This window comes from Triturus cristatus, chromosome 3_2, assembly GCF_964204655.1.
Source record: "Triturus cristatus chromosome 3_2, aTriCri1.1, whole genome shotgun sequence".
Taxonomy (NCBI): Eukaryota; Metazoa; Chordata; class Amphibia; order Caudata; family Salamandridae; genus Triturus; species Triturus cristatus.
In genome coordinates this window covers 549,863,393-549,889,679 of record NC_140584.1, presented here as the reverse complement: position 1 = coordinate 549,889,679, position 26,287 = coordinate 549,863,393, and the positions used below count along the sequence as shown (strand labels likewise).

General features: G+C 47.0%; 1 protein-coding gene across 1 annotated transcript in view; it reads left to right on the top strand.

Moving 5' to 3' along the window:
• The window catches only part of ELP4 (elongator acetyltransferase complex subunit 4), a 1,288,954-nt gene that overhangs the window by 496,306 nt on the left and 766,361 nt on the right, over nucleotides 1–26,287 (top strand). The window contains exon 5 of the mRNA XM_085648284.1: nucleotides 12,522–12,661. Within this exon, the coding sequence (XP_085504410.1) occupies nucleotides 12,522–12,661 (140 nt within the window). The remainder of the gene's footprint in view (nucleotides 1–12,521; nucleotides 12,662–26,287) is intronic.

Genomic DNA, 26,287 nt, shown 5'->3' with positions numbered 1-26,287 from the left:
CATTTTTCAAACGTTTATGAAAACCCTTCTTTAAAGCTGTTATTTTATCAAGCAGAAGGTAGCAGGGTTTGTTAAAATTGATTGGACAGACCTCAAAATGAATTTCCGGTTGGAATCCTCTGCAGCTCTTACTTGAGACCTATTGATTATTCCTGAAACTGGATTAATTTCGGAAGACTACCATCAATTGGAGACCTAAAGGTAATGTTATTCCTGAGAGGGTATGTTAGACTTTGCATCTTTTGGCGTGTTTCCCCTGAGTTTTTGCTTTCTGACCTCCCAGTTTTTTGACTGTTTTTGCTGGTGTAGCGTTTCTGCTCACTTTTGGTACTGCTGATCAGTGGTAAAGTGCAGGTGCTCCTGTAGTAAATTGTGTTATGGTATTTCCATGATTGGATATTTGATTTATGTGTCTGTCCCTAGTAAAGTGCACTGCGTATGCCAGGGCCATTAGATCAAATACTGTTGGTGGGCTGCAGCATTGGATTGTGCCACCCATCCGAACAGTCCGTAAATGTGATTGCAGAGCCTGTGCGCAGTCTGGTACTGCCATGTCGACTTGGCAAGTGCACCCACTTGCCAGGCCCTAACCTTCCCTTTTCTTACATGTCAGCCACCCCTAAGGTAGTCCCAAGGTACCCCTGTGGACAGGGTGCAGTGTATGTGAAAGGTAGGACATGCCCTGGTGTTTGTTGCGTGTCCTGCTAGTGAATTACTGCCAATTTCGTTTTTCACTATTGCAAGGCTACCTGTTCCCCAAAGGACAGAATGTGAAGTTTGTTTATAACATCATATAAACATAACTGGCCCTGGGAACTAGGTAGGAAAATAAAGTTTAGTATGCCTGAACTCAGAATCTAAAGATGCATCTTTTAGTGAAGGTGATTTTTACATTCTGTGTTTGAAAATACCACTTTTAGAAAGTAGGTATTTTCTTGCTCAGTCATCCCGTGTATCTCTGCTGGAATGTGGATTGCCTGTCTGGGTTTTGGATGACAGAAGGCTGGGGAGCAGGAGTGGCTCCAGATAGTCTAGGTGGGTCAGGGAAGGGCTGAATAGACCTGGGCTGCAATTGGGGAAGGGGGAGGAGATTTCCTCGCACCTCAAAGGGCCTGGTCTGCCTCTGACAATGCCGTCTCCACCTCCTGCCAGGAAGTCACACCAGAGAAGGTAGAACTGGTTCTGGCTGGGCACAGTCACTCTCTGCCTAAGAGATCAAAGGATTTTGGGTTATAAATATTGGGGCCGAGACCCCTGAACTTTAGAACTCTTTTGACCAAGAATAAAAATATATATGTGGTCCGCACACACAATTAAAGACAGTCCGTTCATTAAATGATGATTCACACTGATGTATGTTCCTTCAATCTTTATTTTCTCATTACACTTCGCAGTAGCCAACGTGTTTCGTCCTTTTGAAGGAATTCTTCAGGGCTCCTCACTCCATGTATCTGTTCCACTGAATCTCCTTTCCTCTTACGACAACAGTGAAATCAAATCCCCCTTCTGTAGTACTATGTATGATGATCTATTTCTGTATTTTATGAACGGAGTTCTCTTGGATTCCCTATTAGATTCTCACCCCTGATCGATATCTCACGGTCCTCGGGGAACTGAGCAAGACCTTAGTTTCATCAGTCGTGCGTCGTCCTCAGCCTGAAAGGTTTAAAAAACCGGCGTACACTAGACGGACAACGATGTATGGTCAGTATAGACCCATTCCTTCTGCACCAGTATGTAAGTGCGCGTACGTAATCTCCAAGGTGTATTGTGATACATCGTTGTCCGTCTAGTGTACGCTGGTTTTTGAAACCTTTCAGGCTGAGGATGATGCAAGACTGATGAAACTAAGGCCTTCAAAAGGACGAAATCCGTTGGCTACTGCGAAGTGTAATAAGAAAAAAAAGATTGAAGGAACATACATCAGTGTGAATCATCATTGAATGAACGAACTGTCTTTAATTGCGTGTGCGGACCACATATATATTTTTATAATTGTCTGTTGTGGAAGGTTCTTTCACAACAAAGAGAATCAAAAGGGTCTGGTTCTCTGTTGGTCGACGCACCAAATGTAAATATATTTCCCAGTAAATAGATAAGTGTGGTACTTTATCCTAGATCCTATTGTGTGAATCTTTTGACCAGGAAGACTGCCAAGAAAAAGAGACAGAGAAGCTGTGAGAAGGACCTACCACTTTGCTGCGTGCTTTGCTGTGTTGGCCTACAGTGGCTGCTTCTGTCTTGGGCAGTGAAAGGACTGGACTGAACTTTCTGTAATGTACTTTGTGAGTTTCTCCTAGGGCTTGAGGTGGAGTTTGCCCCTTGTTCACGAAGTCTCAGGAACAGCAAACACTTAAAGCTCTTCTGCCCTCAGCACTGGGAACTGTGTGTTTTGTGTTGCAACAGAAGTAAAGCAACTCGACGACACCACTGCCGACTCAGTGTCCTGAAGGTACCGCAGAGGGCACCGCCGCAACGCTGCAATGCAACCCTGGTCTCACCAACGACGCCTGTTGACGCCACTACTGAGCCGCTTTTCGCACTGCGACCTGTGAGCACCGCACTCCGCACCGCCTCGCTTCACGACGACGCCTTGGTATTCCCGATGATGCCGCTCCACACTGAAATCTATGCCGCTGCTTGCACCATAGTTCGAGGGCACCACTCGTAAAGTTACACAACTCACCTCCCTCATCCCGCACTGCAGCCTTGGCCTACTGACAACGGCGCCATCAACTCTAGTTCGTCAGCCGACGACAACGCTTCTACAACGACAACGACGCTGCTTGCAACGTGACCTGCCAGCACCGTGACGAGCACCGCATTCACTTCGCACCGCAACACTGGTCTTACTGACGATGCCATCAGACGCCGCCACGAACTGCTGTTCGCACTGCGACCTGAGGCCACTGCATGCTGCAACGCTGCACTTCGCACCGCAGCACTCTAAGCCTGCCGACGCCAGCGCTCCTGACTTCATCAGAGAGGAGTTTGATCTGCAACGGTCCCGACTACCTCTGGAACAGACGCCTGCAAATGCTGTGCTTTCGGAAGCTTAACGAGAGTTCGCCGACGCCCTGCATTTTTTAAAGATACTGTTTGCAGGTCTTTCCGACACCGCAGCTGGCCCGCAATGCTGCGGTCAGCCAGAACTGTTTGGATTTATTTGTTCACGACACCGTGATAGCCCCGGACGGAGTCATCGACATCAAGGAACTATTTTTCAAGCATTTTTGATAACTGAAGATTTTTAAGTACTGTATTGTGGATTTTTATCGTTTTTGGTCTTGTCTTAAGTATATACAAATATTGGATATTTTTCTAAACTGGTGTGGTGTCCTTTTGTAGTGCGTACACTGTATTACTGTTGGTTATGTGCAAATGCTTTACACACTGCCTCCAATATAAGCTTGACTGCTCGTGCCAAGCTATCAAGGGGGTGAGCAGGGGTTATTTTATGAGTGTAACTCCCTTATCCTGACTGGAGTGGTGGTTTCTGCCCGACTTTGGCACATGCCCTAGCCGGCCAAACATCCCATTTCTAACAGGGTATGACTGTTGTGCTTGAGCTGTGTGTGAGAGGTCTAAGAAGTTGGCTCACCTCCTGTTAAGCTACTGGGGCACAAAAGCTGAAATAAGCCCACTTTCCTGAAGAGCCCAGTGTGAGAAAGTGCCATCTTTCTTGCATGGTATGCCCCCACTTTTTGCTGAATTACTGAATGTACTTTGACTGAGTGTTCCCTGGACTCCTGCCAATCAGGTGCCCAGCGCCTATGTTCCTTCCCTAAAACAAAAACCTCAAAACCAAATTGGCAAACCCTGGCCACATGTCAGCCCCTGGTAAGTGGTACCCTAGGTACCCAGGGCCTTGTGACCAAGGAAGGCCTCTTAGGGCTGCAGCACTCATTGTGCCACCCTTCGAGGCCCTGTACCCTAACACACGCACACTGCACTGGCTGGCTGAGGTACAAGACAAAACAGAGAGACGACATGGCACACATCCCTGTGTGCCATGCCCACAACCTACACTGCCCTGGCATACATCAGCCACCCCTCTAGCTGGGTGACCTATGCCAGTGGTGTGGGCACAGAGACAGGAGCCCTGTGCCCCTACAGTACCCAGGTCCATTCCTGGGCCCTGTAAGTGCAGTGCTGCCCTTTAAGAGTACATGGTGCTGGGAGCTTGTCAAACACGAACTCCACAGCACCATAATGGCAGCACTGAAGACTGAGAAGTTTGGTATCAAACTGCTCAGCACATTAAATCCACACTGTTGGAAAACGAGGCAGCATCTGTGAGGCCTGCACAAATAACATGACTACATTTGTCCTTCACTGGGAACCAAACACCCAATTGTAGCGCCTGACTCTCAGAGGGTAGCGTTGCAGAGCAGTCTGAGGCTTACTCAAGGGAGGTGGTGTGGGCTAGTAATCGCCATTTCCAGGTGCACAAAAATAACACTCAATAATTGATTGTCCAGTCTGTACTTAGCGTTATAAAAGTAAGAGTACATTTATTAAACACACACACTACTCAAAACTATGCACCAATTTACAAATATACATAAGCTGTTGGAATTACTTTGTGACATTGCATAACATATCCACCCCTCCCGCAGGGGGGGTGGGGTCTAGTACCACCACTCCCATGTATGCACATCAACTTGCCCCAATGCAGTTAGTTGAACATAACCAGGAGCGAGGGCCCTGCGCACTGGCACCATACCAGTGGCGACCCACCCTATTAGCTCAACAAGCATTAAAAAGGGGTAAACCTGCCTTGGTGACACATGACCCTGACTGAGCATCTCCTACTGACCATACAGTATGCACCTCTATATCTTAAGGGCTAGCAGTCTGGGGTCTTCACCTAAGTGCAGCAGCAAGAATCCATGTTTACGCACACTTTAGAATGACAGTACTCATCACCTTGGTTCCTCATTTGACTGCATTGCAATTACAGCCCCTAAGGGCATCACAGATGAAATCACAGGATTGCGCATATACAGCCAGAAACCCTAGCTGGACTGTCTGGCAACATAGCCCCACTTGGCTTATGACATCTCCTTACACATGTGACAGGAAGTACTCCTGGCAACTACACTTCTCCTGCAGTGCGACTCTTCACTTTAAAAGGAATCACAGGTAAAAGCATGGGATTACGTAAATACAACCAGACCCCCTAGCAGGAAGGTCCAGCAACATAACTCCATTTACCTTAACATCACCTTACACAGGTACTTCACTTTACACATGTGACTTCCAGTCCACCTAAAAAGAAATAACCAATAGTAAATGCATTTCGGTGCAATTACACCACTTCACCTCCAGGGGATTCCCTTCTCCAGACATCCCCAACTCAGCCCTTCACTCCATGATGCACTTCATAGTACACCCTCAGCTGTAGAACATAAGTTCCAGCCTAGAAGGTGTTAAAGGCTGGCTGAGCCCTTGAGGGGTTATTCTATCAGATGCCCCGTGAAACTTATGGGTGGACTGTTCTTCTTTATGCTGGGGGAGACTGCGGTGCTCCTGCAGCCCCCCTGCACCCATTTTCACACATGAGGGTGACCCCCTCCTCTGGGGGCCACCAGGCACCAAAATGGAAGATTTCTTCGTGCTGGGGGGGAGGGGGGGGGGGAGGGGAAAGACTGCGCTCCTCCAGCAGCTCCCCAAGCACCTTTTCACAAGTGAGGGTGACCCCCCTGCTCTGGGGGCCACAAAGCACCAAAACAGCAGATTTCCAAATGCCTGGCGAGGCATTATGGAGCGCTTCATGCTCCTCTTTACCAGCCCCAGCCACTGGGAACACTCTCCTCCGCCCTCAGGGTCTCTGATTCAGCAGGGTGCTGTCTTCACTGGCTCCCTGCGCCAGCCTTTCGCCAGGCTCTCCTTCTGGGCCTCTCTTCTCCCTGCATAGAGGCCCCTGCTTCTGTGCACCAGTCCTGGGCTCTTCTTCTGGTGCTGATAGGGTCCTAGGGACAGCCAGGCTCCAGCACCTTCAGCCTCAGCCGACCACACCCCAGAGAGCTTCTCTTCCTGTGCAAGCACTTTTTAAAAGTTGAGTAGGGGGCTGGCAGGAAGTCCCTGTTGGTCCTATCAAACAGCGACACATCACTTTCCTGCCCCTGCTCCCTCCTTCTTGTCCAGCCTCTGGGTTTGTTCAAAATGGCGTCATCCAGGGTCTCGGCCACATGTCTCGGAAGCACCTTCCCCCCAAGCTGCCTTCCCTCCTTGGTGCAGCCTGGTGCCTGGCACCCAGCGACAGCGGTTGATGGATTGGCCTGTAGCCCCACCCATCTTCTCTTCGTGGAGAGGAGGCCCTCGCTTGTGGAAGAAAGGTTATCAATCCATCCAGCTGAGGTCAGCCCTCAACCTGGGTCTGGTCATGGCTGGCTCAGAGAAATATGACAGTTCTGGATGACCCAAAAGCAGTACAAATATGACTTTGGACTCTGCAGAATACTTATTTTCACATTCGCTACATTGGACTTAAGTGCGTGTCTGGAATCTGTAGGCCTAACGGAAGTTAATCTAGCCATGGGCCCCACATTCCCTTAGGGGAATAATGAAGTGAAAACACAGTAAAACACACTGACTTTCCCTGGCATGTTTCTTTCCAGCGTATAAAGCCTATTCCATGTCACCACCCAATACTGCATAAGTCCTGCCACACCATTCACTTTGTAGCTGCTCCTGGACTGCGCACGCTAGAAATCTCCCCAGCGCAGCCCGTACACGTGTGCACACGCACGTACACACGTGTCTGCATGTAAGCAGCCCGGTGTCCCTTACTCCAGCTGCTGCGCAGTGGCCTGATCAAGCCAGGGGAACACCAGTAAAATCCCCATGCAGTCTCTTACATCCTGAGTTCACTGTGGGTGAGTCCCAACTTATGAGGCTCCCCCACAGTAAAAGCTCAACAATTAGGTGCTCAAAAAGCGAAAAATCCGGGCGGCCCATAGTGTCAGAACCACCTTCTAACACACACTGATGCCAGTGTGGGATTTAATGTACCAAGCACCACAGAGGGCATCTTAGAGAGGCCCCCTGAAACCTAACCTACAATCCACGTCTGTTCTGAGGCTGCCTAGGCTGCCACACAGCAGACATGTTGCTGGACCCTTGGGTAGGAGAGCCCCTGCTCTCCTGGGTCTGCAACAATGCACATCCTGGGCGAGGTGCTAAATCTCCCCCCTCGGGGTGGGCAGGGGGAAGTTTAAAGGCATGCCGCCTCTGTGAGCTTCCCCAGGCCACTGCAACCCCCCACTCTTGCGGGAAGCTTGGCCGGAAACCCCAAATAAGGACAGGGGATGTGCCAGCATGCCAACCCCACCCCTCAGGTGGGGGAGGCGAGGTGAAGCACATACCCGGGCTCTCGCCATCTTGAAGATGGGGAGCCCTGCCCAATCAGGATTAGGCTACTGCCCCCCTCCCACAGGAGAGAGGCAAGATAGGGGGTGTACCCACCCCAGGACAGGGACCCATTGGTCCATTCCCTTCACCTACCTGTAACGCCCCTAAATCTAGTATTTAGGGGCACCCTGAACCTTCCTTCCCCAGATTCCAGATTCCAAAATCCGAAGAAAAGCTAGAAGAAAGAAGACCCGCCCTGCAGCTGCTAAGAAGAGGAAGACACCAACTACTTTGGCCCCAGCCCTAACGGCCTGTCGACCCTCGAACCTGCTCCTGCTCCAACCCGGCATCTCTTGTGGCCAGCAACCTCACAAACCCCGGAGGGCCTGGCTACCTTTTGACTCTAAACCCCTGGGAATCCCATGAGTAGAGGCTCTACTCAAAATCTACTTCTAATCCCTAGCAGCAGCCCGGAACCGCGAACCCAGCACACTCTGCACCACCCAAGCCTGGCCTGTGCCGGAGTGAACAAAGAGCACGAGGACGACCCCACGGCGACTGTGACCCCGAGTCCGGCACCCAAGGACCTCCCTCGACACTCCTGAAGAAGCCTGCAGTCTCAGAACAAGGTGCTCCCCCAACCGCGATCAACAGAGGGTAAGATTTCCCGACACCAAAAGGCACCCCTGCACCCGGCGCCCCGCGGCCCCCTGTGCCCAATCCCGGGGTACCTACCTATCCTCCAACTACCCAATTCACCTCTCGAAGTGGTGGTGACACCTGAAGAATCTTCGTCCCCGAGCTTGCAGTCTTTTTCTAAACCGGAGATCTCCCATTGAAATCAATTGAGCGCCCGAAGGCTCAAAAGCACCCTGCACCCAGCCGCCCGAGTGGCCCTGGTAGTGCAACCTCTACACCTATCTACTTCTCCACTTGCCCTGAGTAAGTGACCAGGAGCCCAGCTCCCACAGCCGTGTGGCCTGCTAGTCAGCAGCCACCAACCAAGGCCCCCCTACCTCTCATAGGATAACATTGGGCCTAACTATCTCTGCACCCGGCCGCCCTTGTGCCGCTGAGGCTGAACCAACTGTACCTACCTGACCCTGGGAGACCCCTGAGTCTATGCCCAGAACCTTAACTCTGCCAGTCGAGTACTTACCTTTAAACCGATAACTCAATTTTCTCTATAGGGTAACATTGACTGTCTTTTCCTGAAATTTCTTGTGAGTGTGGACTTTTCAAAACTTAAAATATTCACCAAAAATCAGCCGAGTAAAGAAAACGAAAATACTCACCTGCTCTTAGGTGAGCTCCCAGTGCTGGATCTTGGTGCCCAGCACTGACTCTGAAAAATACTTACAACTGTACTTACCAGTAACCCAATTTTCTCCCATAGGAAATCATTGACTGTTTTTCTGTGAAATTTCCTCTGTGTCAATTTCTGCAATCTTTAACTATTCTTTAAAAATCGTATAGTATCTGAAAACGTAATTACTTATCTGTTTTGGATAAAGGTCCCAGTACTGAGGCTAGGCACCCAGTACTGGATTACAAAAGTAACGAGAACATACTATACCTGCCACTTGAATTTTCTGCCATAGGGAATCATTGACTGTTTTCTATGAAATATTTTCTGTGTTAACTTTTAAAATAGCAAAATACTGTCTAAAAATCATCACAGTAATTAAGTCGACTTTTATCACTTGATTCCAAGTACTGACCCAGGACTGAATCTAGGATCCAGTCCTGGAATTCCAAAAGTAATCCTAAAAGTAATCTGCGGCAAATAACTTGAAACTTCCATTGAACTCAATGCATTATTGTGTTTAGAATTGTGTTGCCTATTGCAACCACTTGTAACTTTCTACAAAAGTCAATTGCATATTGCAAAAGTATTTATTTAAAGCATCTCATTCTGAGAAAGTATATTTTAATACCTATTGTTGGTTCTAAAATAAAACAAGCATATATTTTTTATATATAAACCATTGGCCTAGAGTTCAGTTATTGAGTGTGTGAGACCATTTGCTGACTGAGTGTGTGCAACAAATGCTTTACACTGTCCTCTGATACTGCCTTACTGCTCGACCAAGCTACCACTTTAGAGAGTAAGGTTATATCTAACTTTAGCCTCTGTACACCCTGTACCTATTTGGGAACAGTATATACAGAGCCACTTTCTCACACCCAGCTAATCAGTTCCAAATGGATCTGCCTTGGACCTTGCTGGTGGCTTCAACTGAAGTGGAAGTGAGTACTGACCACTAAGTGTTGTCCCTAAAGTCCTTGGGCCTTCAAATAAGTGTCAGAGTGTACTCTTTCTGCCTAACCCTAAAATCTGGGACTTAGAAACTTCTTGAAAGATGTTTGCCTGGAGAGCTGACAGAAGACCGCAACCAATCTTCCAAGTCAATTTAACGAAGGTGCGTTGCCACTGGGCCAAAGATTCAGGTTGCTCCGGCTCAGACCTTTTCAGCAGCAGCAAATCTGTTTCAGCCTGAACGTTGCAAAGAAGACATCTAGCCTCATGGAGCCCTGTTTGGCTTCAGATTGCAGCTTTGCCCCTCTGGAGGAATCTCAGCCCCAAAACGTGAATAAGTTCAAAGCTAGAAATCTTCATCGGGCGAAGACACCAAACGCATCTGTCTGGTGAGGGACCTTCCTTGGGCACAAATTTTGAATTTATCCCGATCTGAGCTTTCCTGCTAAAGTCAGCAGCTTCACCGGGACTTTGTTCCATGACTAGCTGACCTTGTGGAATCCATCTGAGCCACAGCCTTCTGCCTATTCCTGCTGAGGATTTTTTACTTCAATTTCAGAGACTAAGTCAGACGATAAACCCTCCAACTAGGACTAACTTGGTCTCTGTATACGATCCGTGCTCCATCACAGCTTGCGTTAAACCATACCCTTGTCCCAGGTCTAGCGAGACCGGTCTGCTGTTGGGCGCTTTTTGTCACAATTTTCTATATAAAATGTTAAAAATTCATGTCTCTGGTTTCCCTTATTGGATTTTTGTTGTTTTGGTGTTGTTTTGTTCATTATTTATTATTTATTTAATTTATTTATTTATTTAATAGTTTTATAAAGCGCGTAGTAACTCAGAGAGCATCCCAGCGCTAAACCTGAATCTCCAAAGGTTTCTGCCGACTGACGGGATTATATTTGTGGGAAAAGAAGAGTCTTTAGAGTTTTTCTGAACTGGAGGTAGTTCAGTTCTGTCCTGAGTCTCCGTGGTAGGCGGTTCCAGTGTTTGGCCGTGTGGACCGAAAAACGACGGCCACCGGTCCTGGCCTTTTTGACTCTGGGAACCGAGATCAGATTTTCTCCACTAGAACGGAGATCTCTCTCCGCTTTGTAGGGAATTAGGAGTTCTTTCAGAAGGGGAGGGCCATTATTGTTGAGGGTTTTATGGGCCAGGCAGAGGGCCTTGAAGACCACCCTTTCTCTGACTGGGAGCCAGTGGAGAGACTTGAGCGCTGGCCTAGCAGAGGATCTTGCCGGTGTGTCCGTAAGTAGGCGGGCGGCGGCGTTTTGGACTTTCTGCAGGGTGTTAAGGGTGGTTTCGGGGGCTCCCAAGTAGATGGCGTTACAGTAGTCCAATCTTGCCAGAATTAGACCCTGGATGAGGAGCCTCCTTGCGGTTTCGGGGAGCAAGGGAAAGATCTTCCTGCAGGCTCTGAGTAGGCCAAAGCATGTCCCTGCCGTCCTTTTTGCCTGAGTTTTAAAGCTCATGTCCTTCTCGATCCATACACCTAGGCTTTTGACCTCGTCCTTGGGTGCGGGAGGATTACCTAGGCAGCTAGGCCAAAGGTGAGGTGGCAGGGAGGGCCCCTTGTGGCCCATCAACAGTATCTCTGTCTTGGACCCGTTCAATTTCAATGATGAAAGATTCATCCATCGGTGGACTTCGGAGAGGCAGCCGTGAAGGTCTGAGGGGGCTTTAACATATCTTCTACTTATTAACTGTTTCAGTGTTTGTTAATGCTTTACACATTTTCTTAAGTTAAGCCTGTCTGCTCTGTGCCATAGCTACCAGGGCCGAACTTATGTTTAAATTACTGAACCCCTTACTGGACCTAACCAGGATAGTGACATTAGTACTTGTGGTGGACTACCATCCACTCTAACTAATAATCCACTTTCTCACAGTATTCACTATGACATGCAGTGAAAACGTCCACCTCTGGTGCACCATATCCACTAAAGAAATCTGCTTACTTCCCCCCCTACACTGCCTTCTAAACAGAAACTCCTCATATCCCCCCTACACAGCCTTCTTAAAGAACCTCCTCATAGTGCTCTGGCTTAGGCATTCATTTTCCTGATCTTCTTTTGAGCATGTTCTAACTCAATGTGACTTCATATGTCATCAGTGTTAATGGCTTAGACCTGTTAATAGTGTAATGCAGTTTATTAGGAGAAACGCTTGAATATGGGAAACAAAGCTGACCGTTTGTGATGCCTCAGTTTGCTTTCTTTCTTACATGCTATATACCTTCCATGTCAATAAGCCAGGATTCCAGTTCTTCTTCACAGGTTTCTATCAGAGTTAATCCATTGCCAGTCAACCTCCTAAATGTCAACCACATTGCAGCTTATGACATAGTGGTGGTGATAACATCAGGCAACTTCAGGTGGTATCTCTTTGGCACTCCTTTGGCATCTATGATAAGATTTATTGCAGCCTGCAAGTTCTAATGTGGGAACTAAACTTGGTTACCCTACAGCCTGAGTCTTCCTCCTTCACCTAGGCTGGCTCTTACCAATGACTCATTTTTGCTACTACACAGCTGTAGTTAGCATCTGGTATAGATGCCTCACAGTATACCATATCACTACTTGAAATAACTTGGTGTGGATAGTACTTAGCACTGATTAGGGACAAGCAAACTTCCTTCTCCGAAATATGCAAAAACAAAATGGGACCTAGTAGCTCTTTTGCTTGGAATTAAAAACATTGCTCTAGGAGGACTCCCACATGAAAATAGATTGTATTGTGTGTTTACTGGTCTAGGTTTATTTCTTGCTTCCTATGTGGGGATTTACCCAGGTGTTAATGCCACAACGTTATCTCCATTTGAAGGTACTATGATAATACATGTACGGCCTATTAGGTATCAACAAAAAAGGGACAAAAATAACAATACATTTGTATTTTACAGGTCACTCCAGTAACAACTTCAAGGTTTGGCCATTATTATGATGTAACAAAAACAATTTCTTCTGAGATGCTTCAGTCGGTCCACAGTAACTGCTTTTTCTTTCCCGAAGAAACAATTACAGACTTAAAACCTGCGGTTTGGTAAGTTATATATTTTTTATTTTATTAGGTAGCATGCAGCTTCTAAGTGTAATTGATACGTAATAATCTTTTCAGCAAACAGAGAATTTCTCTTTCTGAAATAGTAGTTTCTACAAATGTAGTTGCTGTACCTGCGTCAGACACCATTTGGTGAGCCACAGGGCGGGCAGGGGCTACTGGGCCTCAACCATGGATAGTTTAGGTCATTTGCCATTGGTGTCTTGGGACCCATCCTACTATCGCTTTGTAGACATGGCCAAGTACAACAATTTCTACACTAGATACACAGGGTAGTGGGGTGAGCAGTCCCAGGCTGTGCAGCGATGTAGTGTGAGGTGGTCAAGCTCAGCACTGAACAATTAACCAACAGAGACAATAACTATAATATTCAGCCCAAGGTTTATTTTTTCTGAAAAAAGTACTTTTAATTACACAGTTGTAGTAACTAGTATACAGTTCAATTAGCTATACCAGGTAGTGCCCCATGGTGCTATTCTCCTTTTTGGTGCTACATCCCCTGATCCTCCTTTTTTGTCACTCCCAGTTGCCCTCTTTCTGGTGCTCCCCCGCCTGCTTTGGAAATCAGCACAGGTACTGCTTGTTAGCTGCTCAGTTCAGGTTTGTTCATCAAGTCTTACCCCCTTTGGTGTATTGGGTATACACAAGATTGAACCCTCACTCTTGGTTTGCCCCTCCCCATCTGCTTTGGGGTTTGTGGTTAGCAGTTTACAAGGTAGCTGGGTACTGGCTGTGTCAGACAAGGTGCCCTCCCTTATTTAGTTTTCTGAAGCTGCATCTTCGGCACAGCAGCAGATTCACCAGGACAGTCTTTTAATTGTGGTGATGTCTAAACATCACTCTGCCCTGGGTCAATGGCAGACACAGAGCCGAATGGGCTAGTAGCGATCACGACAGTTGCAGCCCTGATCTGGATGGAGGTGGGTTCAGCATCAACTGGCAGTACGATGATCAGAGAAGTTGTTGCCTTAGTCTGTGCTTATGATGCTCATGACAATTGTGTCCGCTGTCCAGGTCTACCATGATTACAGCAGTTGTAGCCACCATTTGGGCATACAATGATCACAAAAGTTGTAGCAGTACCGGTCAGGAACCACAGCGAGCGAGCATGAAGACTCTGTCACACTAATGAGTCTTGACATTCCCTGAGGTAGTCAGCTCTCTTTGTATGTTCTTTGGACACCAGGGACACTCTGGGCCTATCTCCTTTTGGACAATCACTCCTCTTGCAAGGCTGTTCAGACTCCTTCACTCTCTCAGCAGGCAATCAAGCTTCTACTGCTTCAGTGCGATCCACAGCTCCACCAGTAGATAGTAAACTCTTCAGGAGATATCCTCTTACCCCTGGGGAATTGGCTGTCAGGCAGACATCAGTGCTGGTTGAACTGTAGCCTTTTAAGCATTCTGCAGAACACTAGGACTTCGAAGTGGAAAACAGTGGGGTGGTTTGCATCCTGCTTATTACACAAATTCTAAAAATGGGATGTGGATCCACTGTCTCAAACTGCAGAACTGGTTTGGCGTGGTTCCTCTTTCAGGTGTCATCCTCAGGCTGCCCTCCAAACACAGCCGTTGTGTAGATTGATGCCAGGTAGCACCGGGTCAGTCTGAAGCCCAGAACACCAATCACACAAGCACAATAAGTTCGGAGGTTTCTGCACTTGGCTGACATCAGGTGGCAAACAGAAGGGCATGCTTGTTCTACAGACTTCCTCATTTCACATAACAGAAACTGCTTTCCATGACTCACCCCTACCATCAACCAAATGGTAGGGCTCGGGAAGACTAATCAGGAGCTGCTTAGAATTTCTAAATGTATCGCTGTCTCCACCATCCCTGCTTCAGTGTCTGGATTTCCTGCTTCTAGCCACAGGATTTCTGGCAATACACTTCCATTGTCTGGGAGAACTGGTATGACTCTCTATCTTATACTAAATCAGTCCAGGAGCATCAAGAATGGATCCTACTTGCCCATTTATCAGGCTCTGTCACCCACACAGTTTACCACCACGCGTTGCCTGCTCTGCGCATGCACTTGACATAAATCAGGGATGCCAGTGCAAGGTATCAAACAATCAGTCAGAGTTAGTAAAGCGCAACTAGTCACCTGCGAGGGTCTCAAGGAGCAGGGGGAGAGGGGGGCTCCGTTGAGTGCTGGGGTCATCCGAAGAGCCAGGTCTTGAGGTCCTTCCTGAACTGGAGCAGTGTGGGAGCTTGCCGGAGGTAGTGGGGGAGGTCTTTTCATGACTTGGCTGTTAGGTAGGAGAAGGACTTTCCTCCGGTTCTGGTCTTGTAGATGCGTTGAATGATGGCCAGAGAAAGGTCAGCTGATCAGAAGTGTATTTTGGGTGCGTCGAAGGAGAGGTGGTTGTTCAGGTATGTTGGTCCGGTGTTGTGGAGGGCTTGTATGCATGAGTGAGGAGTTTGAAGGTTCTTCTATCAATGGGGAGACAGTGGAGATCGCGGAGGTGTTGGGTGATGTGGCTGCGACGGGATATATCTAGGATAGGATCAGTCTGGCTGTGGCGTTCTGGACGGTCTGGAGTTTGCAAAGTAGTTTTTTGTTGATTCTGGCGTAAAGAGCGTTGCCGTAGTCCAGTCTGCTACTGATGAGAGCGTGCATGACTGTTTTTCTGGTTTCGGAAGGGATCCATCTGAACGTTTTTCGGAGTATGCATAGGGTGTTGAAGCAGGCCGAGGATACAGCGTTGATCTGGAGGTTCATTGTGAGCGATGAGTCTAGTATGATGCCAAGGTTTCATGCATGGTCCATCGGGTGGTGGGGGAGGACCCAAGGTTGAGGACTTATGTTTTCTTGGAGTTGAGTTTCAGGCAGCTCTTCTTCATCCAGGCTTTGATCCCTTCTTGGAAGTTGTGTCTGGTGATGTTGGGTTCGTTGGTGAAGGAGAGGATAAACCTGGGTGTCTTCGGCGTAGGAGACTATGCCAAGCCCGTGGTTTCTGACGATGGTTGCGAGGGGGGCCATGTAGACGTTGAAAGTGTGGGCTGAGTGAGAGTCCCTGGGGCACTCCACAGGTGGTCTCTTTTGGTTCTGAGAGGCAGGGCGGGAGTCTGAATCGCTGAGTTCTGCCAATGAGAAATTAGCATATCCAGCCAATGGCCTTTCCACGGATGCCGGCATTGTGATGCCGGCATTGTGGATTCTGGTGGCTAGTGTGCTGTGGGAGACGGTGTTGTAGCCAGCCAAGAGGTCCAGGAGGATGAGGGCTGCTGTTTGGCCCTGGTCGAGGAGGGAACAGATGTCATTGGAAGCATTGAGTAGGGCCGTCTCAGTGCTGTGGTTGTTGCAGAATCCTGATTGGGAGATGTCCAGGACGTTGTTGGATTCGATGAAGTTTGTTAGCTGGGTGTTGATGGCCTTTTCGATGCCCTTGGCCACGATTGGAAGCAGGGAGATGGGCCTCAAGTGTTTGAGGTCCGTTGGGTTTGCGGAGGGTTTCTTCAGGAGGGCGTTGACTTTGGCATGTTTCCAGTCATAGGGGAATGTGGCTGTTTCGAGGGAGCAGTTAACGGTTCGGCGCAGTTTGGGTGTGATGGCCGTGGCGGCTCTGTGGAAGATGTGGGGTGGACAGGGGTCTGAGGGTGCTCTGGAGTGGATGATCTTCATGGTCTTTATGGTGTTTTCTGTCGTGAGTGGGGTCCAAGTGAGCAGGGTCTGTTGGGTGGCGTCACTGGGGGGGATGCTGGAGCGGTGCAGAGGTCTTGGTTATCGAAATTGTCGTAGATCATCTTAGTCTTGAGGAAAAAAATGTGCTGAGTCTGTTGCAGTTGTCTTGGGAGGGTGGGACGTCTGTTTCGCTACAGGATTTGGCGCATTTCTCAATGATGGAGAAGAGTTCTTAGCTTTTATGAGCATTGGTGAGGAAGTCTGTCTTGGAGGGATTTCTTCTTTGTGGATTTGATGAGATGGTGGTGTGCTGTGGTGGCTGCTCTATAGGCGGTGCTTGTTTCTGAGGTTTTATTGTTCCTCTGTCTTTTTGAGTCGTCGGCCCGAGCATTTGGATTCTTGGAGTGCAGAGGTGAACCAGCTTGCTTTCTTGATGTGTCTTCATCTGGCTTTCTTGAGGGGGGCAAGTGTGTCTGCGCAGTTTGTGATCCAGCGGTGGAGATTGCGTGCCACGGTGTAGTGTGTCTGGAGTAGTTGGTGGTGGGGTGCTGATGAGGGTGGAGGTGAGCTGGGTTTCAGTGACATTGTTCTAGCTTCTACTGGCCAAACAGTGGGCGTGCTTTTGTACGGTGGCTTTTTTGAAGGAGAAGTGGATATGGTGGGGGTCTGTCCACAGGAGTTCTGTGGTGTGACTGTAGCAGATGCTGTTTCCTTCAGCAAAGACTGGGTCAAGTGTGTGTCCTGCCCGCTGTGTGCGTTGGGGCAGTAACTAGTTGCTTCATTCCTATGTTTCCGAGGCTCTCTACAAGGTAGGTGGTGTTGGGGTCGTGGTGGTTGTCCAGGTGGAAGATTAGGTCTCCGAGGAGGATGTAGTCTGTAGAGGCGAGGGCATAGGGTGCAATGAGGTCGGTGATGGTGATGGTGTTGGTGAAAGGTGAGCGGGGCCCGGGTGGCCTGTAGGGTTCAGCAGAGAGTCTTTTGAGAGTTGGTCTGGATCTCGAAGTGGAGGTGTCCCATGAGGGTCATAGTGACGTCCAAGCTGGTGGTCGTCACGCAGAGGGTGCTTTTGTGGATGATGGTGATGCCCCCTCCTGGGTGGATGGGGTGGTCCCTCCGCAGAATCTTGTATCCATACGGAATGGCGGTGGCAATATCGGGAACGGAGTTGGTGTTGGTCCAGGTTTCTGTGAAGGCGACGTGGGGTGCGTAGGTGTTGATGAGATCCCAGATTTCTATTGCGTGCTTGTCTAGGGAGCTCACGTTGAGGAGGATGTAATTGAGTGGTTTGTGAGCAGTGACGTCTGGCAGGCCGGGGGCTGCTGTTGGGGTCCAGAGGTGGGTGAAGGTGCAGCTGCAGTGTCTGCAGGAGATCGGGCCTTGGGTGTTGCTCGGCATTGAAACCTGGCAGTTATTGCTACGTCTGGGGTTGAGAGCGTGGAGGGTGCTGGAATCATAGCTGAGGTGGGTCGGAGAACCAGGGTGAATGGCGCTGGTCGTGGACTGGTGCAGATGGGCTTGCCTTTGGCATGCCCGTGGCGCGGCCGCACAGCGGCCGCCATTGAATAGGGATTGGGGGAGGGCGGGTCAACTGGGAGGTTGGAAGGACACAATGGAGGGGGAGGGGCCACGGGGGCAGCAGTGGGGGAGGGAAAAACAGGTCAGAAGAAAGAGGAATGAGAGGAAACGGAAAGAAACACAAAGGAAAGGAAACAGAACGAGAAAGAAAAATGGAAAGATAAAAAAGAAAAAAAGAGAAGCGGAATAGCAAAAGGGCAGAGTGCTCTCCCACTGGACCACAAGTGATGAGGTGCAGGCAGAAGCCTCAAACACCCTGCAACAGAGCTCAGGGGTCCAACCCTTAGTGGTGGAGCTGCACGGGGGGAGAGCAGTCACACTGACCAGGTCAGTGGTCATGGCATACACATCCAAGTGGAACTTTACACAAGTGGTGCCAGTAGGCTTCACTTCCAGTGACACAGATAAAAACTTGTGGTAATACTGTTGATCCTTCTAAAAACTTTTGCTGCCGCGAATGCTCTGTGCACTGTACCGAGGACATGACAATAGTCTTCTTCACATAACATGGGGATGCTTGATACACCTCCAGTTCACCTCACAGGTCAAGGACCTCACATAGTCAAGGATAGCCCCGGACTCTGTGCACATACTTATATTAGTGTGCTGCCAGAGCCAGAATAAAATATAAAAGTCAGGATACCAGATATACAGCTGGGCTGTCTGGACAGGAGATCATGTCTGTACACCATGCAGGGGACAAAACTGTTCCAGTAGTCTGTTATTGAGGAAGAATTATAGCTCCGCATATTAAATCAGTTTTTGTACCCAGTGTATCAACAAGATGACTGTGGCCCTCATTTCTACGTAGGATGGCTTAATTAAGCATGTCCACCTTGGCTCTGGGCAATTTCCCTTTGAAGCAACTTTCTTACACATCGCGGAGGCAACTTCAGGGGAAACAAAAACCGATCCACTTCAACTGATCAGAAAATCTACGATTGGTGTTATTCCTGGAGATGTACATCAAAGTAGCTGACTATTTCCAGGAATAACATAATCTAATGTCCCCAGCATGCTGTGAGTGTTGTTCCAGCACGCTGGGGACATTACAGATGTTTTCAGTCAAAGATTACCATAGTTTACATGGCTGTCCCAAACAGCAGGCCATTTTACTGATATCCTGTCTACCAACAGAGTTTCCCAGATGGCAGAGTCAGTTGCAGCTCTGCCATCAGTAACACCAGCTTCTCCAAACTGGGTGGAAAGGGCATCTGTGTCTTTGACATAATATCCCATCCCATTTAGAGCCTTGAGATCACTTGTAAATTAGGCTGTGTGTCTGAACCCTGAAGAATCTCTGTGATACTTGTGAGTCTACATACCTGGTTAGGCAAAATTGCCCTGTTGAATTGGTCTTTTGTGATTACTCGTTTAAGTGCAATAGGCTATTTCACAACTCACCTAGTTTATAGAGATATATATCCATTTAGTGGAAGTTCCAGTTTGCCAATTCCACTGCCAATAAGCCTTTTATGCAGGGATCTTTGGTTTACAAGGGGAGGTAACATGCTCGTGATTGCGATAGACAGAGTCTACTGAGGACATAATCAAACACTAATCCCTGTGTAGATAACCATAACAAGGTTGTAGGGCAGAGCGAGAGACGGAGAACCATATGGAGTTGTACCGTTAGGGGTTCAGTATGCTTTACTAGCACTTAGAAAGCAAGAAGCTCTAAAAGTATTGAACTCATGAAGAACAACTTGATGGGTTACCATCACAAGAGGTAGAGCATTTTAAATCTCTAGAGTATCCCTTTTAAGGATAGTAAGGATGTGTGGTCCAGAACACAATGCAGCAATTTTGGGACAACTAGTATACTAGTGAGAACAGATTATGCCATGGTAGAGGCTGGTTTCTCTGACGAGCTGAAAGATGTATCATTGGTTAGGGAATACCGATATGGGTATTGTGTGTTATGGCTCTTAATGTGTTTTTATAATGTTACATACAACACATGCTTTGCTATATGTTAACATGGTCACTTTATTTGCAGTGAATTCTTTAATGTGTGTGTGAAGCAAAAGATCTAAAGATTTAGGAGTGCTCATTTCTATGCAAAATATGTACTTAATTGTTACTTTTTCCAAGGCTCATGCTAACTTTCTCCAGAAAGGCAGAATAAATTACTTTAAGTTCTGCACTGAAGGATGGAGAGGGATATAGAAGAGTAAGCAATAAGCTTTGGTGTACTTCCTATACACTGAGCAGAAGTATTGTTCACTATCCGGTATGGCAGAACAGGAGCTGAGCACAAGCTAAACCTTCCTCGCTCCATACTGCACTTTATACAAGAAAGGCGTAACCAGTATAGGTGGAGGTGTTACATACATGGACTGGTCCCTGGAGGGATATTGGAATATTGAGTTCTGACTTTGGGCCTAACACCATGAAAGATATGCGTAGTGCTTGATATGACTCAACATTAACACACTAATCCAACTATGCTGTAAATCTGCTCCTTATAATTTTGGTAAGAATAGACCAATTTATCAGATTTTTTTGATGGAGTATGATTTCGCAGTATCTATCCTTCGACCTTTTGTACAGATTATTTGATAAGCTGTTCATAGTTTTCACTATTGTTCTTCTTCATGAAATATGTAGAAGAATAGGGTTTCATAAATAATTATCTAATGTAAATGGCCAATAATATGTGTGTACTGATTTTAGGGTTTAAGTGATTCTCTGACAGGTTATGGCTGACTCCTAACCCTCATACCCATATGAGCATAACCCAGCTGGAGGGGTGAAAGGGAGCTGCCAGTTTTCCTCTTCCGCAAAACGGTTGCATTTTCCATTTGGACCTTAGGAAATATCCCAGGTGTGGCCCCAAGAATTTTGGAAATTCGTGATAAGGAAGTAATGGTCCAACCATAAACCATTGCACATTTAGAGTGATATGCTGAAAGGATGTTGTAGAGCTCAGGACATTTATCAACTGGTGCACATAATTCTCTGTGATCCTGGCCTTCAGAAAATAGTAAATGGATGACAGAGCCCAGTGAAACAATAACTGTGATGCTTAAGGACCTTCTCTGACTGATGAGACTAGTAAAGGCTGTATGACTTTGTTAAGTTAAAAAATATATATTGTATCTGCTGTGATAAAAGGCCCATACTATCTAATGTATCCTGTGCCAATCCTAGGATTGTGGCCAATCTCTGGCAGGCAGAAATATCCTTAACTCTACAAATACTTATTCCTCTAGGATAGTGCCTGCAGGAATTTTGTTCTGGCATCTTTCTTTGTGTACAATATGTAGTTTGGACTATAAATAAATAAGTTATGGCGTTTCAGTGACCATCTGGAATTAGATGTTTCCTTGTCTACAGGACTTGTCTTCGGTGCATATTTCATTGTGGTTTAGACCTCCTTCACTATGTTTTAGTTTACACATTGGGCTTAAATTCCATTGCTTTGGAAACCAATCTTAATGAAGTAGAATTTATTGAGGCTCGTTTTTGGAAAACGCTCAAGGTGCAGTGCAGTCACTTATTGTCTATGGAAACAACACACCAGACCATACTGACTGTCCCCAATTATTCACTTGCCTTCCTGTTTGCAGTATGTAAGAATCTGCATCTGCAAAGGTAGTTTTCCAGGTGTCCGACTTGGTGGCAGGCCACATAAAGATAGGCTTGCCAATAAGAAAGCTTAGTTAAGGCCATATTTTGATTTTGGCGGCAGAGATACTCAGTCACAGACTTGATTGATATCCCATCTGCCATACTACAAGTGCATTATATCCTATGGCACTTGTAATAAGGGGAACAGTCACGTTTCTGAGGGAGTATCCCATCTACCAATCTTACAGGCCCTTAGTGCTTCTCTAGGAATGATACAGATAACCTGCATAGTGGCTACTGGGCAAGCTGGAAGTCCCCCTTGGTATGCTCTGATGAGGATATCGTACCCAAGTGTTCAGTGCTGAAGATGTTAGGAGGAACAAGGTTCTACACATAGTAGGTACTGAGGTAGCTGACGGTTCCTTTGCCATCTCCCATCTGCATTATTGTAGCAAAAACATTACTACCAGTATCACGACCAGCAGCTCTGACGTTGTCCTTGAAGTTGAGTGAGGGTGAAGGGAGTGCCGGTAAAGGCATTGTTGTCCTTATAACTCCATTCTTCTTTGTTTAGAATGGAATTGCCTTGTGCTCGAATTCTTATTACATCTCTGTGAAGGCTTCATTTTCTGTCAAAGCGTGGGATAACCATTGAATTCTATGCACCTACACTATTACACCTCTATTTAGACTTTATGGGGTGGTGGTGCTTTCCAGTAGGGTAAGGAAATCCGACAATTGGAATGTGGTTAGCAATAACAATTTAGCCAAATTAGGTGGAAATCGAGAGGAAAATGTGTCAACCTCCTTCCTTCGTTGACAAGATGAGCATGGAAAGACCAGAAAAGTGCTATATTAGGAAAAGCAAATACTATTAAAAGTCAGTTGCAATTTAAGGAGCCAGTCATAAATATTACTGGCAAGAATTGGGGACTTCACTGAAAATGTTTGTTTGAAATAGTATTTTTCGTTGATAGACAAACAAATAATCCACTAGTCCTCTGAGGAACAGCGCATTGTTTCTACAATTCTCCTGGTCTATTTCAAGTGAAAAAACCTGCTTGTGATGATGGTGTGAAGTTTCATTCATTGTAATTTTTTGGGAGCATTTTAATGCGTTGGAGGATCGGGGTGGAGATGGAGAGGACTGTGGTAACTTTACAGAGGTGCCCTGTCTGTAGCATCTGAGGTAAGTCTGATGACATCAAACAGGCGAGTAGAGGGAAGAAGTGGAACTCCTCCGCTTCGAGGACGGGTAATGGAAAGAGAGGAGCCTTGATCACCACCAGGCTCTACAGTCACATTGTTGCACCCTCTATACTTTGTTATAAAGATAGGTTACAGTCTGATGGCATTGTTTTTGCGAAAGTGATGCGTAGACTTGCACCCAGAGGACTTACTGAGGGGTTTACACTACGAAAAAGTGTTCTAAGCATGTTCGTAATAGTGGTTAATAATAATGCATAGCTCAGCTTTAGGTACCCTGAGTACTTCTTAATAGTGACCCATAAATCTGTTTTAAGTGCATATATTTAATATGTGGCTCGTTGTATCATAAATATCAAGCTCCTCCCACTTATGAGGGCCCACAAAGCCAAAACTGGTCTTACCATGGCTGTACTCTTATTTTTGATGTAATTGTGTTCTTTTATGCATTCCCCGGAGTATTATACCGGTTCCCCTACTTTCGTAGTACTCCTCACTATGTTCACGCCTAGCCTAAGTCCTCTAATCCCTGTCCCTCAATAGAAGTACACTCCGCCCTCTCCCATGTTAATTACCTGTTCCCCCCCTCCCCTCTTTGAATCAGTATTATGTAGCGATTCCCCCTATCTATACTTGGGGAGCTGCCATAACCAATACGCTTGACCCTGGTTGCGTTTCTCCTTCTTTTGAAATAGTCCCTTTCCCTACCGATTGCCTACCGCAAAACTGTTTATTTTGTAATTTTGCAGAATACTGTTAATCCAATATACTAATCACACCCCAACATACCCGCTACTATCTACATCTATATACCCATCATCACTGACTTACCTCATTCTGCTATCTTTATCCCTGGATTGTGTATGCTGCTCTTAACGTTTTGTGAACTGTGTTAATTATTTATTATTTTGTTTATGTGCAATCATAATGGTTTACCTCATTTCTGTTCCCGTATTTGATACTAAGTTTTGGTATGTACCTTTGCCCTACGTGCACTCATTATAGTCTCCCTTACCTTATTTCCTCTGGTTATAATTTTAAATCTTATATCTTAATTTTTGTATATGTTACATAGCCTATTTTTTTTTAAAAGACGTACAGGTGCACTTTTACCTTCATCTCCCTGCTCCTCATTGATGTGTTTATTACTATTGTCACGCAGATCTTTTCATTATTGTTGCTATCCCCCTCTTTCTCGTTCTCCCCCCACCCCTTTCCCATTGATCAAGACTCGCTATAATGTTTCTGCAATGTTTCCTCTAGGTCTTGATCATAGGTTTGTAAATTGATCAAGACTCACTCATTGCGCCTTACCTCCCTACACCCCCTGGCTTTCACCGGTAACATATGGTTTACTTTACTCCTTATGACCCTACAACCTCTAACCTCCTCGAGATCCCTCCCCCTCCTTTTCAATTTTCTTCATTGCAGCTTGCGGCACTCCTTCGCAGCCGTGGTTAGCACTACGATTTTCCAATTACGCATGACTCCTATCTAGCATTGTCGCCTAACACCCTTATGATCTCCCAAATTCTCAAAATGTTGTCTGTTATTAGGAAGCCTCTTCCTAACTGACCTCATACTCCCCTGCACTCCTCTGACATTTATCACCCCCTCTTTCTCTCCCTTTTCCACCCTCGTCACAAAATATCTCTCCACCCCTCCTACATTATTCTCCCCCTTTTCTCCTCAACCTCATCCTCCTCCTCCTCTCGCCTTATTTCTTTTTCCCCGTAATATCTCCATTCCGCTCCTTCCCCCCTTTTTAGGTCTCGCCTGATCCAGCGCATGCGCTGGTCTGGCGAGACTTATTGAGAGGGCTCCAAAAAGTGCTACCAGGCCAGCATAGAGCTACAGTGCAGGTGCGCGGGCGCGCGCGCGCCGCGCTTTACCGCGATTACCTTCACTTTCGTGATCGCGATCACTTTCACTTTCGCGCCCGCAGGGCCGCTTGGCATAGCAAATAGGTCTCGCTTTTGGGACCTTATAAGTATTTAGTTATGCAACTGTTGCATGGCTAAACACTTATAAGGTTCCAAAGGCGAGACCTATTGGCTATGCCAATGCTTGTTTTTCTTCCCCCCCTCTCCACCAACCAGTTTGTCCATCATGTCCCCCCTTAGTCCCTCTCCCGTGTTCTGAACCTGCCCCACTACATCACCCCTTAACACCCCCCTCACGAGGCATGTCCCTAACTCATGGTGCATTCCCTACCCTCCCCATCTCTCTAAAAACGCCAAGAAAAACTTTAAACATAAAGTACTTATCCGACATCCTGAAACCCTAATTTTAGACAACTACCACAGCCTCACGTCCCCCATAAAAACGAACTACATTTTCTACTCTAAACGCCCCTCCAAATGGAAGAGCACTTTCCTTCGCCATCTCCCAATCGCTACTTCTAAAAATATTCCCTACGGTTTCAAACTCTCTACTACTCCATCCTCCACCTTTCACGGTGAAATTTACATATCCATCTTCAAAACTGGAAATATCCTCATTCAAGCCTCTGAACACAACCTTAATATCTTTGAACAGCATTTTAGCACTCTATCCCACCAAATGTCCCTACCTACTCCTCTCCCCCAAAACCACTCCTAACCCTTCTCCTGCCCCCAAAATTTCCCCCCCAGCCCGTCCAGTCACTCCCCTCTCTGACCCTACCCCCCTACCTGAACTCACCCCATGACCCTAATACCAATGCTGCCTCTCCGCTAACCACGTACACCCACTCTGCTCCCCTTATCATGTCCTCTACCCCTTTAACTATCCCATCTCTCTCCATGCCAGTCCCTCCCACAGACGGCCATATCTCCCATCTCTCCACCCGCCATGAGCACCTCACTCCCACTGCCGCAATTCCCCACTTGTCACCCCCTAGAACTCTCACCCTCTCCGAACAACTAACCCCAACCCCGATCTACCCCACCCACCCTCATTCCTCCATCCCTGTCATTATCGGGACCAGCAGAACTGTCTCCTCTCCTTGTTCGCCCAGATCCCCCCCTCAAACTTACCGCTATCCACTCATGCCCCCCGCCCATAACTAACCCCAAGCCCCCGATATGCATGCTTGTGAACTTCCCCTCATCGGTTCATCATGCCTCAGAAATTTCCGAAAACTATCCTTGGTGAAGATAAAGACCTTGCCTTCCTCATGGTAACTTGGCTCAACGATCACTCCACACCCATCCTAGACTTACTCTCTCCCCCTGGTTATTCTATCCTTAGAAAAGACAGACCTAAACGAATAGGAGTAGGTCTAGCAATAATCTTTAAAAATGAACTCCAGCTATCCATAGCCAAAAACACTGACTTTAAAACTTTTGAATACCTTGGAGCAGAACTTAAAATGCAAGATGCCCCCCCAATATGACTACACAACATCTATCCTCCTCCAGGTGAACCTCTTCCCTTCGCTGAGGAAATATCTGAACTTCTTTCACAATCGTCCCTTTCGAACTCTAAAACCTCTTTCTAGGAGACTTTAGCCTTCAATGGAACTTGCCAGACGACCCAACCATCAAACTTCTCAATAACCTCCTTGAGATAAATGACCTCAAGCCACTCTGCCTTACCCCAACCATTCTAAAGGGGCTACCCTTGACGCCATCATTGCTAACAGT